This window comes from Pseudophryne corroboree, chromosome 3, assembly GCF_028390025.1.
Source record: "Pseudophryne corroboree isolate aPseCor3 chromosome 3, aPseCor3.hap2, whole genome shotgun sequence".
NCBI lineage: Eukaryota > Metazoa > Chordata > Amphibia > Anura > Myobatrachidae > Pseudophryne > Pseudophryne corroboree.
Window position 1 is genome coordinate 592,260,298 of NC_086446.1, and position 14,536 is coordinate 592,274,833.

Genomic DNA, 14,536 nt, shown 5'->3' on the forward strand with positions numbered 1-14,536 from the left:
TGCAGGTGTGTACCCAGCGTAACCCAAATTTTGTATATTTGTCTTTGGGTTTTTTGTTACATATAGCCCTTATCTCGTCTGCTGTATACGTTGCAGTAGATTGTATATAGCACTTGCCTGATCTTGAGTTCCTGCAATATACCAAAAAATCGGCCATAAGGCATAGTCCATTTGTAGCTAGTCACCTCTGTTATGTCCTCAATAATACTTTCTAATGCTGGTCCTCAGAAGATGGCAGGAAATCAGGGTATATTAGCACTAAATACTATTAATACTATTAAAGGAATATAGACAACTGTTACAGGTAGGATGTTGCACTTATAACCCAAAATACAATAAAAGAATCACACAACTGATCTGTGGTTTCTTTAAACTGTTACTTGTCTTGTAGGATTATACAAGAAATCTGGCAAACTAGTGTTTTTAGGCTTGGACAATGCTGGCAAAACAACACTGCTACACATGTTAAAGGATGACCGGCTTGGACAACACGTCCCCACACTACATCCAAGTAAGTCTTTGAATTGTACATGGTTTTTAAAAGTGGTATAGTCATTATACACGAGGTTATTACTATTAAAACAACTGTTAGTGCACAATTCTTAAAGAGGAACTGTAGATGCAATAACCTATGTTTCATAAACATTGGTGCAGGGGAGGTGGATTTGCGTGTTTGCACCAAGTGCAAGGTTATAATTTTTGTATACCTAAGTTAATTTGCTTATTGTTTATGTTGGTATGTTTTTTTGTTATTTTTTAATTGCTTTCTATTTTTCATTTATGGTCAGCATATTGAAATAAATATTTTATTTTAAATTCTAGAAATATTTGCTTCCCTGGTAGTAGTGCATATTCTAGGAAGTGACAGAGTTAAATAAAAATAAAGGCTGTTAAAGCTGTGAGGTTTTTAGGTGTTTGTTTTTGTGAGCCACACACATAAAAAAATCACAGCACTCAGTACATACTGCTTAAAGAACGCCTGATCAACCATGCGCATAATCTCCATCTATTCATATTAAGAGTCTGATACAGTCGTAGGAATTATTTCTTAGGGGCATATACAGTAGGCTGTGGAAGGATACCCTTGATCTTTAATACCCAGAGCTGTTCAATTTAAAGCTCCTTTCCTCCCATGGTAAGGCCGCAGGTAAGCCATAGGTTCTGGGTTAAGTGCCCAGAGCTGTGGGTCAATGCATTCGCTGTGGCCACTGTAAGGGCATAAAGCCCTACTCATTGTGGGTTTCTGTTCGCACTTTAGGATTATGTGAACAGAACTCTGTGGCAAATGTAACCTGTGGGCTGCAATTGAATAGTTCTGGGCACTGTAACAAGCCCACAGTAAGCCATGTGGCTAATTGAAGATGCCCCTAAATTTAGAACACCGTTGTACCCTTTACTGTATGTTTTATAGAGAAGGTGTTTGTGTTCTACTTTCAGCATATAGTAAGTCTAAAGCTGCCAGCATACGTTGCAATTTGGACAATGGGATTAGTCTTTTTAAACCTAAATCACTGCATATGTGTGGGTACGCAATGATCATTAATACTGATCAATCAATGTATTGGGACTAGTATAGTAACTGGGCTTTGTGATTTGTTCACACATTCTAAGCACATGGTAAACCAATCAATCTAAACTGTAATGTGCTTTTTTTTTTTTTATATTTTGTTTTCCTGTGTAACTTGTATGTACACAACATGATGTTTTTCTTCTGCTTTCTACTCCAGCATCAGAAGAGTTGACAATTGCGGGAATGACCTTCACAACCTTTGATCTTGGTGGACATGAACAAGGTGCGTAATCTCTATATCAACTGCATTAGTCTGTGTTAGACATTCTTTATACACAATCTACATATATATTTGTGTTTTCAGATTAATAATCTGATTAGTGTTGCAACTGTCATTGAGGCCTGCATATGTAGTTTGGCAGATGAAAGTACCACTAATCCTAATATATGTTTTAAGTTGTTTTTTTTTTACATGAAACAGCGAATAATAACTAAAAAAAGATTTATCCAGGTACTAGTTATACCCCTTTCAGGCCGACTGAGACTGGTTGCACACGGGAGCTCACAGTGTGCGGGTGACCCGCCTCAGGCGCCCCACTACCACTGACTGCAATCCGGCATATTGCCGGGTTGGTGGGGCGGCGCTTGGAGATCACCTGATCTCTAAGTGCCGCCCGTACACAGAGTGTGAACGGGAAACGGTTCGCATCGACCCGGCTCCTGTTCACACCGCGCAGTGAGCCGGTTTGGAAACGTGTTCAACCCTGCTCACAACCAGGGTTGAAATACTGGGTTCACTCGACCCGGTATTTCAACCCTTGCACCTTTCAGACCGCACCTGAACTCTGGTTATGCGCGCTTATGTGCCCATAACCCGTATTCATAGGTGGTGGTCTGAAAGGGGTATTACAGACTAATATTAGTGTCCTATTGAAATATATCTTTAATGTTATTCAGCAGCAGGGTTCAATTATTATACCTGTGGATGCATAACAAACAGAAGTCTTGTCTATAAACAATTAATTGGATACTCTGCGCTAATAAACCAAATGGAACCCTTGCTTGAATAAAATCACAATTAAAACCTGGTTGGAATTTTTTATTAAAATTAAACAGTATAAAATATCATGTGCAGTTGCCTCATTATCATATAATATAAATATTATGCCCTAGGACAGTGGTTCCCAAACTGTGTGCCGTGGCACCCTGGGGTGCCTCGGGACACTTGCAGGGGTGCCTCGGGTTTGTGGTCCAGAACCAATTCAAATTCTGCATGGTCAATGTAAAAGCAAAACCAGTGTTAATGGCTGCCAATCATAAAATATATTGACAATCAGAAGCAAATCTTGTCCCTCTCCGCATAAGTTACCCTAAGTATGACATATAAAGACAATTTACTTCATTTAATACTTCTTTCTACATTTTTCAATAAGAAAATATTGGCTATGGGGTGCCATGAAAAAATTCTGATACTCTATGGTGCCGTGATTCAAAAAGGTTTGGGAACCACTGCCCTATGAGGTGGATCATAAAGGGGCAATAAAAAACTATTGGTAGAAAAATAAAAAAAATAGAAAACAATTGAAAAATGTAAAAAAATAAATAAAAACATGCATGTATAACTCCAATAAAAAAGGTAAAGGTTGGTGCAATGTCCGCTAATCCCCACTTGGCTACACGTACAACTGCAGACGCCACACGGGTACGGTCATCACATTCAGCGTCTTCCAATTTGAACTCTACCGGCGGACGGTGCACGTCCAGGTAGCCTGGAAGGAACGCTCCTATACACCTGGGCTTAAGATATCACCTGATCCAGCACAATTACCTGCACAGCATTTGCAAGGTATAATCAGCAGGATAACCAAATAAACCCTGCAGTCGGCAAACAGACAGACATCCTACGTACCCTCCAGTTTTTTAATTCTCTGTATTTCATACATTATACTAAAATCATAAGGAATATTAATTGTGAATTTTCCATCATGAAATAGTATTTTTTATTATTAATAAACATATATATATTTTATACTTTGATTCCTTGGCTGATATTGAACCTGTGATTTTTTGGTATGCGTTTTTCATGAGCGCCTCTATTTATATCTTACAATTGGTGCAATGTCCGTGCCTTTATCAGACTTCCAAGGGAATTTAATTTTTTACGTCCCTCCGCTCCAGTTACAATATATTATATGATAATGAGGCAACTGCACGTGATGTTGGTATATGATTATTAGTATTTTATACTGTTTCATTTTGAATAAAAATTTTTATCAGATTATTAACTGACATATCCATAACTATAATGTCTTGTATTTGTACGACGATGGTTCAGTAAATAATGAAATAGCATAAATTTATTCAACTTGTACATATACAGATGTGTCCAGGTTCATCTTAACTCCTATTTGCGGTAAACTCGACTCATTTACCACGAATAGTGTGCCCGCGACTGTGTGCTCGCACGTGCATGCGCACCCGCTTCCATATTCACGGTGGGGTGGGAATACACGCTGCCATGATGTGTACGCATGCGGCATGTGAAAACATATAGTAGGAGCTTACCTTACTTATTGAACCACCCTCGTATTTTCTTGCATCAGGAGTACAAACTAGTATTTTTGGTTATCGGCCATATTCTGCGAAGGACTTTATTTTGCTAGCTGCAGGGACCTTCTGGACAGGGCTGCCATCAGGGGAGTAACATCCAACACTTTTCTGGGTATTTTCTCCTTCACTCACCACTTAGTGATTAATTGTACCATAAGTTTGTCTGGAATCCTGGAGCCATAGTGACTAAGAAGTTTACAGAGTTCTGCACTTGTGCAGTTTTGTAATAGAGAGACACAAAGGTGGAAGTCAATTTGCCTGACACCGATGTTCTGAAGTTGATATTGAGCAATTTCCCCTCAACAGAAAGAACTCTGGAATTCTCCTTACATGCCACAGGCCGGTAATTTACTGAAAGAGCTATATCCCTGCATACTGGATGCTGTTCTCAGTCTTCGTTCTGTGTGTGTATGTCTGTATCTTTTATTTGTGGCATGGAAGAGGTTGGGAACACAGAGGGTTCGGTCTCCACAATTTCTTATGGCAGCCCTACTTTTGGGGATTACTGTAATAAAATAACTCCTCTCCGATCACGGCCTTATCTCAATATTTTTAGTTGTAATAAGCTCCAGAGACTTATGCATTTATATCTGTGAGCATTATTAGCCGTTTGTATTTATACACAAGGGGAAAAGTGAAATGTTATTATAAATCCTTTTTTTAAAATGACTGTCTACTTGCTTTGCTTATTGTGGTTTTTTCTTTTCTTTTTGCTTCTGGTTCAGCTCGGCGTGTTTGGAAGAACTACCTACCAGCAATTAATGGAATTGTTTTTCTTGTGGACTGTTTAGACCATTCACGCCTTATGGAGTCCAAAGTGGAGCTCAATGTAAGAACAACAGTTCTGTTTATGCATCTTATAGCGGTTTAGCACTGGACAGGACTGGGCATTCACCCTGTATTTCACAAACCATGTCCTTTGTCAGTGGCATTTCTAGAGGAGAGTTTCCAAATTAAGGACCTCATGCAGTAAGGATTGCAAATTCTGCTTTTTATCAGAATTTGCAATCCTTTGACACGCATGCTGGGGCACGCCTATCGCAGGGCAAGGCTGCCCAGCATGCTACCTGCCGCTCCCCATCTGCGGCCACGCAGCACTAAATGTGATCGCGCCGCAATTGCTTAGTTTATGTTAAATGTTATACATGTTACAATTTTGTTGTATAAAAACCGTGCTTTAACAATGTAAGATCATAGCTATTTTCTCTAACGTCCTAGTGGATGCTGGGGACTCCGTAAGGACCATGGGGAATAGACGGGCTCTGCAGGAGACAGGGCACTTTAAGAAAGAATTAGGACTACTGGTGTGCTCTGGCTCCTCCCTCTATGTCCCTCCTCCAGACCTCCGTTAGAATCTGTGCCCGGCCGAGCTGGGTGCACTTTAGTGAGCTCTTCTGAGCTTGCTAATAAGAAAGTATTTTGTTAGGATTTTTTATTTTCAGAGAGATCTGCTGGCAACAGACTCTCTGCTACGTGGGACTGAGGGGAGAGAAGCAGACCTACTAACTGCGGATAGGTCATGCTTCTTAGGCTACTGGACACCATTAGCTCCAGAGGGATCGAACACAGGAACGCACCCTTGGTCGTCCGTTCCCGGAGCCGCTCCGCCGTCCCCCTCGCAGAGCCAGAAGCCGGCGTGTGAAGCAAGAAGACGTCAAAAGCGGCGGCAGAAGACTCCAGTCTTCATATGAGGTAGCGCACAGCACTGCAGCTGTGCGCCATTGCTCCCACATCAAACCCACACACTCCGGTCACTGTAGGGTGCAGGGCGCAGGGGGGGGCGCCCTGGGCAGCAATTAAGTACCTCTTGGCATAAAAGGGCATATATACAGTTGGGCACTGTATATATGCATGAGCCCCCGCCATTATTTTACACAAAATCGCGGGACAGAAGCCCGCCGCTGAGGGGGCGGGGCTTCTTCCTCAGCACTCACCAGCTCCATTTTCTCTCCACAGCTCCGCTGAGAGGAAGCTCCCCAGGCTCTTCCCTGCAGATTCACGGTAGAAAGAGGGTAAAAAGAGAGGGGGGGGGACATAAATTTAGCGCAATATCAGTATATACAGCAGCTACTGGGTAAACACTAAGTTACTGTGTAATTCCTGGGTCATATAGCGCTGGGGTGTGTGCTGGCATACTCTCTCTCTGTCTCTCCAAAAGGCCTTGTGGGGGTTCTGTCCTCAAATAGAGCATCCCCTGTGTGTGTGGTGTGTCGGTACGCTTGTGTCGACATGTTTGACGAAGGCTATGTGGAAGCAGAGCAGGTGCAGATGAATGTGGTGTCTCCACCGACGGCGCCGACACCTGATTGGATGGATTTGTGGAAGGTGTTAAATGATAATGTAAACTCCTTGCATAAAAGGTTGGATAAAGCTGATGCCTTGGGACAGTCAGGGTCCCAACCCATGCCTGATCCTACAGCGCAGAGGCCGTCAGGATCTCAGAAGCGCCCACTATCCCAAATTGTTGACACTGATATCGACACAGATTCTGACTCCAGTGTCGATGGCGATGATGCAAAGTTGCAGCCTAAAATGGCTAAAGCCATCCGCTACATGATTATAGCAATGAAGGATGTATTGCACATCTCAGAGGAAAACCCTGTCCCTGACAAGAGGGTTTATATGTTTGGGGAGAAAAGGCAAGAAGTGACTTTTCCCCCTTCACATGAGTTAAATGAGTTATGTGTAAAAGCTTGGGATTCTCCTGATAGGAAAATGCAGATTTCCAAACGGTTACTTATGGCGTATCCTTTCCCGCCAACGGACAGGTTACGCTGGGAATCCTCCCCTAGGGTAGACAAAGCTTTGACACGCTTATCTAAGAAGGTAGCCCTGCCGTCACAGGATACGGCCGCCCTAAAAGATCTGGCGGATAGAAAGCAGGAAGGTATCCTGAAGTCCGTTTATACACATTCAGGTACCCTACTAAGGCCGGCAATTGCGTCGGCCTGGATGTGTAGTGCTGTAGCAGCATGGACAGATACTCTGTCTGAGGAGCTTGATACCTTGGACAAGGATACTATATTGCTGACCCTGGGGCATATAAAAGACGCTGTCCTATATATGAGGGATGCCCAGAGAGACATTTGCCTACTGGGCTCTAGAATAAATGCAATGTCAATTTCTGCCAGAAGGGTCCTGTGGACTCTGCAATGGACAGGTGATGCCGACTCAAAAAAGCACATGGAGGTTTTACCTTATAAGGGTGAGGAATTGTTTGGGGACGGTCTCTCGGACCTAGTTTCCACAGCTACGGCTGGGAAGTCAATTTTTTTGCCATATATTCCCTCACAACCTAAGAAAGCACCGTATTACCAAATGCAGTCCTTTCGATCACAAAGAGGTAAGAAAGTCAGAGGTGCGTCCTTTCTTGCCAGAGGCAGGGGTAGAGGAAAGAAGCTGCACAATACAGCTAGTTCCCAGGAACAGAAGTCCTCCCCGGCTTCCACGAAATCCACCGCATGACGCTGGGGCTCCACAGGTGGAGCCAGGAGCGGTGGGGGCGCGTCTCCAAAATTTCAGCCACCAGTGGGTTCGCTCACGGGTGGATCCCTGGGCTATACAGATTGTGTCTCAGGGATACAAGCTGGAATTCGAAGTGATGCCCCCTCACCGTTACCTCAAATCGGCCCTGCCAGCTTCCCCCATAGAAAGGGAAGTAGTGTTAGCGGCAATTCACAAATTATATCTCCAGCAGGTGGTGGTAAAGGTTCCCCTCCCTCAACAGGGAAGGGGTTACTATTCCACAATGTTTGTGGTTCCGAAACCGGACGGTTCGGTTAGACCCATATTGAATTTAAAATCCCTGATCATTTACCTGAAAAGGTTCAAGTTCAAGATGGAATCGCTCAGGGCGGTCATTGCAAGCCTGGAAGAGGGGGATTTTATGGTGTCTCTGGACATAAAGGATGCTTACCTGCATGTCCCCATTTATCCACCTCATCAGGAGTACCTCAGATTTGTGGTACAGGACTGTCATTACCAATTCCAGACGTTGCCGTTTGGTCTGTCCACGGCACCGAGAATATTTACCAAGGTAATGGCAGAAATGATGGTGCTTCTGCGAAAGCAAGGAGTTACAATTATCCCATACTTGGACGATCTCCTCATAAAGGCGAGGTCCAGAGAGCAGTTGCTGATCAGCGTAGCACACTCTCGGGAGGTGTTACAACAGCACGGCTGGATTCTGAATATTCCAAAGTCGCAGCTGATTCCTACGACGAGTCTCCCTTCCTGGGCATGATTCTGGACACAGACCAGAAGAAGGTGTTTCTCCCGGAGGAGAAGGCCCAGGAGCTCGTGACTCTGGTCAGAGACCTCTTAAAACCAAAACAGGTGTCGGTGCATCTATGCACGCGAGTCCTGGGAAAGATGGTGGCATCATACGAAGCCATTCCCTTCGGCAGGTTCCATGCGAGGACCTTTCAGTGGGATCTGTTGGACAAGTGGTCCGGATCGCATCTTCAGATGCATCGGCTGATCACCCTATCCCCCAGGGCCAGGGTGTCTCTTCTGTGGTGGCTGCAGAGTGCTCACCTTCTCGAGGGCCACAGGTTCGGCATACAGGACTGGGTCCTGGTGACCACGGATGCAAGCCTCCGAGGGTGGGGGGCAGTCACTCAGGGAAGAAACTTCCAGGGGCTGTGGTCAAGTCAGGAGACTTGTCTGCACATCAATATCCTGGAACTAAGGGCCGTATACAACGCCCTGAGTCAAACGGAGCCTCTGCTTCGCAACCAACCGGTGCTGATTCAGTCAGACAACATCACCGCAGTGGCTCATGTAAACCGCCAGGGCGGCACAAGAAGCAGGGTGGCAATGGCAGAAGCCACCAGAATTCTTCGCTGGGCGGAGAATCACGTGCAAGCACTGTCAGCAGTGTTCATTCCGGGAGTGGACAACTGGGATGCAGACTTCCTCAGCAGGCACGACCTCCACCCGGGAGAGTGGGGACTTCATCAAGAAGTCTTCACACAGATTACAAATCGATGGGAACTGCCACAGGTGGACATGATGGCATCCCGCCTCAACAAAAAGCTACAAAGGTATTGCGCCAGGTCAAGAGACCCTCAGGCGATAGCTGTGGATACACTAGTGACACCATGGGTGTTCCAGTCGGTTTATGTGTTTCCTCCTCTTCCTCTCATACACAAGGTGCTGAGAATCGTAAGGAAAAGAGGAGTGAGAACAATTCTCATTGTTCCGGATTGGCCAAGAAGGGCTTGGTATCCGGAACTGCTAGAAATGCTCACAGAGGACCCATGGCCTCTGCCTCTCAGACAGGATCTGTTGCAACAGGGGCCCTGTCTGTTCCAAGACTTACCGCGGCTGCGTTTGACGGCATGGCGGTTGAACGCCGGATCCTAGCGGAGAAAGGCATTCCGGATGAGGTTAATCCTACGCTGATAAAGGCTAGGAAGAACGTGACAGCAAAACATTATCACCGTATATGGCGAAAATATGTTGCTTGGTGTGAGGCCAGGAAGGCCCCTACAGAGGAATTCCAGCTGGGCCGTTTCCTTCACTTCCTACAGGCGGGAGTGACTATGGGCTTAAAATTAGGGTCCATTAAGGTCCAGATTTCGGCCCTATCCATTTTCTTTCAAAAGGAACTGGCTTCTCTTCCTGAAGTCCAGATGTTTGTAAAGGGAGTGCTGCATGTTCAGCCCCCTTTTGTGCCACCAGTGGCACCTTGGGATCTTAACGTGGTGTTGAGTTTCCTGAAATCTCACTGGTTTGAGCCACTTAAGACCGTGGAGTTAAAATATCTCACGTGGAAGGTGGTCATGCTATTAGCCTTAGCTTCGGCTAGGCGTGTGTCTGAATTGGCGGCTTTGTCATGTAAAAGCCCCTATCTGGTTTTCCATATGGACAGGGCAGAGTTACGGACCCGTCCGCAATTTCTGCCGAAGGTGGTGTCATCCTTTCATTTGAACCAACCTGTTGTGGTGCCTGCGGCTACTCGTGACTTGGAGGATTCCAAGTTACTAGATGTAGTCAGGGCTTTGAAGATTTATGTAGCCAGAACGGCTGGAGTCAGGAAAACTGACTCGCTGTTTATCCTGTATGCATCCAACAAGCTGGGTGCTCCTGCTTCAAAGCAAACTATTGCTCGCTGGATCTGTAACACAATTCAGCAGGCTTATTCTGCGGCTGGATTGCCGCATCCAAAATCAGTAAAAGCCCATTCCACAAGGAAGGTGGGCTCTTCTTGGGCGGCTGCCCGAGGGGTCTCGGCATTACAGCTTTGCCGAGCAGCTACTTGGTCGGGTTCAAACACCTTTGTAAAGTTCTACAAGTTTGATACCCTGGCTGAGGAGGACCTTGAGTTTGCTCATTCGGTGCTGCAGAGTCATCCGCACTCTCCCGCCCGTTTGGGTGCTTTGGTATAATCCCCATGGTCCTTACGGAGTCCCCAGCATCCACTAGGACGTTAGAGAAAATAAGATTTTACTTACCGGTAAATCTATTTCTCGTAGTCCGTAGTGGATGCTGGGCGCCCGTCCCAAGTGCGGACTTCTTCTGCAATATTGCTTAAATAAGGGTTATGTTATGGTTGCATCAGGTTTGTCTGATGCTCTGTTGTTGTTCATACTGTTAACTGGGTTAGTTTATCACGAGTTATATGGTGTGATTGGTGTGGCTGGTATGAGTCTTACCCTGGATTCCAAAATCCTTTCCTTGTACTGTCAGCTCTTCCGGGCACAGTTTCCTTAACTGAGGTCTGGAGGAGGGACATAGAGGGAGGAGCCAGTGCACACCAGTAGTCCTAATTCTTTCTTAAAGTGCCCTGTCTCCTGCGGAGCCCGTCTATTCCGCATGGTCCTTACGGAGTCCCCAGCATCCACTACGGACTACGAGAAATGGATTTACCGGTAAGTAAAATCTTATTTTTTTGAGTTCCTAACACGTGTCTTTGTGGATGACCACTTTAAATTTAGAAATAATTAAATCTAAGTATTTATGGTAAACTACATAACCATGAATGCAATTAGATACATATATATTTGGACACTTACAATTTTCCTAATTTTGGCTCTGTAAGCCAACAATGGGCATGCAATTGAAATGTAGACTTTCACCATTTGCAACCATTTTTTCTCTTTCGTCCTAGAGGATGCTGGGGTCCACATTAGTACCATGGGGTATAGACGGGTCCACCAGGAGCCATTGGCACTTTTAGAGTTTGAGAGTGTGGGCTGGCTCCTCCCTCTATGCCTCTCCTACCAGACTCAGTTTAGAAAATGTGCCCGGAGGAGCCGGTCACAGCTAGGGGAGCTCTACAGACCTTTTCTAGTAAAAAGTTATTTTACAGTTTTTTTTATTTTACAGGGAGGCTGCAGCGTGGGACTAAGGGGTGGGGGGGTGTAGTGTCCGCCCTGCGGGGTCTGAGCCACTTACTCCACTAACAGGACACTGAGCTTCTGAGGGGATAGATCGCTCCCTGCCGCAGGCGATTGCTCACCCCAGCAGCATGCCGCCACCCCCTTACAGAGCTGAAGATTGTGACGAGTAAGACACGACCCCCCTAACAAGCAGGGGGCCGGTGTGAAGATGGCGGCAGCAGGATAGGAGCGCAGTATTAACTGCGCTCCAGGATGGCGCAGTGGTACATAGTGCGGCGCGTTGAGGGGCGCCCTGGGCCAGCCCTTACACCCTACACTGATCACAAAGCCTGTCGGGGTCCCACGATCTCAGCCAGCATCAATCCTCCGGCCAGTATAATCAGATGAAGAGCGGGAAGACAGCGGCATTTTGGGGGCGGAGCTTCTCAGAGTGGACCCAGCAGCGTTCAGTGCCATTTTCCTGCCTGCACAGCGCTGATCAGGAGAAAGAAGGTCCCTCCACAGCAACTCCGGCCATCTCTCACGGTACCAGGGGGTTGTAGAAGGGGGGGAGGCTGCAATACGACTGTGTATCCTATTAAGGTGCACAGTCGGCGCTGACAAGGGGATTCCCTTTGGTTAAAAGCGCTGTGTGTGGGTTGGCTCCAATCTCTGTATCTCTTGCCATTCTTGGGGGTGAAACTCTGTCTGCCCTCCCGTGTGTGTGTGTGTGTGTGTGTGTGTGGTGTTTTGTGGTCTCCTTTAGCTATGTCCAGGGACACTGTGTCGTATGCTGCGGAGGATATGTCCTCCCAGGATGATCCCATTCCATGTAATCAGGATAGCACTGGTTTAGCACAGATTCCAGCAAGGGAACCGGAGTGGTTTTCCTCTATCAAATCTTCTCAGATTTCAGATAGGGTTGCAAGTAATGAATCCGCAACCCAGGTATTACAGAACTCTATGGCAGTATGGCCCGATTCTGATACCTCAGGACGCTCCTCTATATACCCCAACAAACGTGCGCTTGTTCATGTCATGCAAGATGACACGGATACCGATTCTGATACCACAGATGGTACTGGGGATGTGTTGCGGGGGTCTGCCTCTCTTGCAAAGGGGGTGCAATTGATGATAGACTCTATCAGGGATGTGTTGAATATTAATGATACCACACCTGAGCAAGTTGAGGAGGCTTTTTTCACTGAAAATAAGAAAGCCTCACTAACCTTTCCTGCGTCAAAGGAATTAAATGCTATATTTGAGAGAGCATGGGAAAACCCTGAGAAAAAATTCCAGATCCCTAAAAGGGTCCAGGTGGAGTTTCCTTTCTCTGAGGAGGATAGGAAAAAATGTGAAAGGCCTCCAATCATTGACGCATCTGTGTCCAGACTCTCAAAAAAGGTGGTTGTATCTGTTCTGGGATCTACCGCCTTAAAGGAGCCAGCTGAACGAAAGAGTGATAATACACTTAATTCAATGTACACCGCTTCGGGGGCCATATTACGTCCCACTATTGCTAGTGCATGGATTGCAAAAGCTATAGTAAAATGGTCAGGCACCTTACTTGAGGATTTGGATACAATGGATAAGGGTGATGTTGAATTGATTTTGCGTAACATTCACGATTCAGCAGGTTTTATGGTAGAATCCTTGAAAGACCTGGGTTCCATGGCTGCGGGGATCTCTTCCATGTCTGTCTCAGCTCGTCGGGGACTGTGGCTGTGCCAGTGGTCGGCCGAAGCGGAATCCAGGAAAAGTGTGGAGTCCCTACCCTACACAGGTCAGGCTCTCTTTGGGGAACCTTTGGATGCGTGGATATCCATGGCTACAGTGGGTAAGTCTCCGTTCCTTTCCGCAGCTGCACCTGCTCCGAAGAAATCCTTCTCTTCATCAGCATCACAGTCCTTTCGATTTAACAAGCCTAGAAAGGCCAAACCGTCCAATACCTTCTTTAGGGGAGGTCGAGCTACATCCAAGAAACCTGCTGCGCCAGGTTCCCAGGAAACTAAGCCTGCTTCCAGTACGCCGAAGTCCTCCGCATGACGGTGGACTGCGCGGCCTGGAGGTGGGGCCAGTGGGAGCGAGACTCAGACAGTTCAGTCACGTCTGGGTATTGTCCGACCTGGATCCCTGGGAGATAGATATTGCGTCCCAGGGATACAGGTTGGAATTTCAAAATCTCCCTCCTCACCAATTTTTCAAATCAGGCTTTCCAGTTCTGCTGGCGGACAGGACTGTCCTACAAGCAGCAGTCCAGAAGGTGGTGGAGGCACAGGTCATTGTGCCAGTACCACCTCATTTGCAAGGCACGGGTTACTGTTCGAACCTTTTCGTGGTACCGAAACCGGATTGTTTGGTCAGGCCCATTCTGAACCTAAAATCACTGAACCCTTTTCTGAAGGAGTTCAAGTTCAAAATGGAGTCTCTCAGGGTGGTGATATCAGGTCTGGAAGAGGGGGAATTCCTAGTATCCCTGGATATCAAGGATGCGTACCTCCACATTCCGATTGGCTACTGCATCAGGTTTTGCATTACTGGACTGTCATTTCCAGTTCCAGGCCCTGCTATTCGGCAACTCTCTACAGCACCAAGGGTGTTCACCAAGGTGATGGCAAACATGATGGTTCTACGGGGTAAACATCATTCCGTATCTGGGCGATCTACTGATAAAGGCATCGTCCAAGGAGGAGCTGTTGCAGTCCATTGTACTCACAACCCGCCTATTCAGAGTCCACAATTGGATTCTGAACCTTCCAAAATCTAATTTGGAACCAACCCGGAGGTTGTCGTTTCTGGGGATGATCCTCGACACGGACGTGCAGAGGGTGTTTCTTCCACAGGAAAAGTCGTTGGTGATACAAACAATGGTCCGGGATGTCCTGAAGTCAGCCCGGGTGTCGGTTCATCAATGCATTCGACTTTTGGGAAAGATTGTGGCCTCTTACGAGGCTCTCCAGTACGGAAGGTTCCATGCTCGGGCCTTCCAACTGGATCTCCTGGACAAGTGGTCAGGATCTCATCTACACATGCACCAGAGAATTCGTCTATCTCCAAATGCCGGGATTTCACTCCTCTGGTGGCTCCAATT

At 46.3% G+C, this 14,536-nt stretch overlaps 1 protein-coding gene across 2 annotated transcripts in view; it reads left to right on the forward strand.

Annotated features, from left to right (window-relative positions):
* Positions 1 to 14,536, forward strand: part of LOC135056377 (GTP-binding protein SAR1a) — a 46,497-nt gene that overhangs the window by 23,715 nt on the left and 8,246 nt on the right. For both annotated transcript variants that reach the window (XM_063961456.1, XM_063961457.1), the window contains exons 3-5: positions 392 to 511; positions 1,728 to 1,793; positions 4,846 to 4,949. In XM_063961456.1, coding sequence (XP_063817526.1) covers positions 392 to 511; positions 1,728 to 1,793; positions 4,846 to 4,949 — 290 coding nt within the window. The remainder of the gene's footprint in view (positions 1 to 391; positions 512 to 1,727; positions 1,794 to 4,845; positions 4,950 to 14,536) is intronic.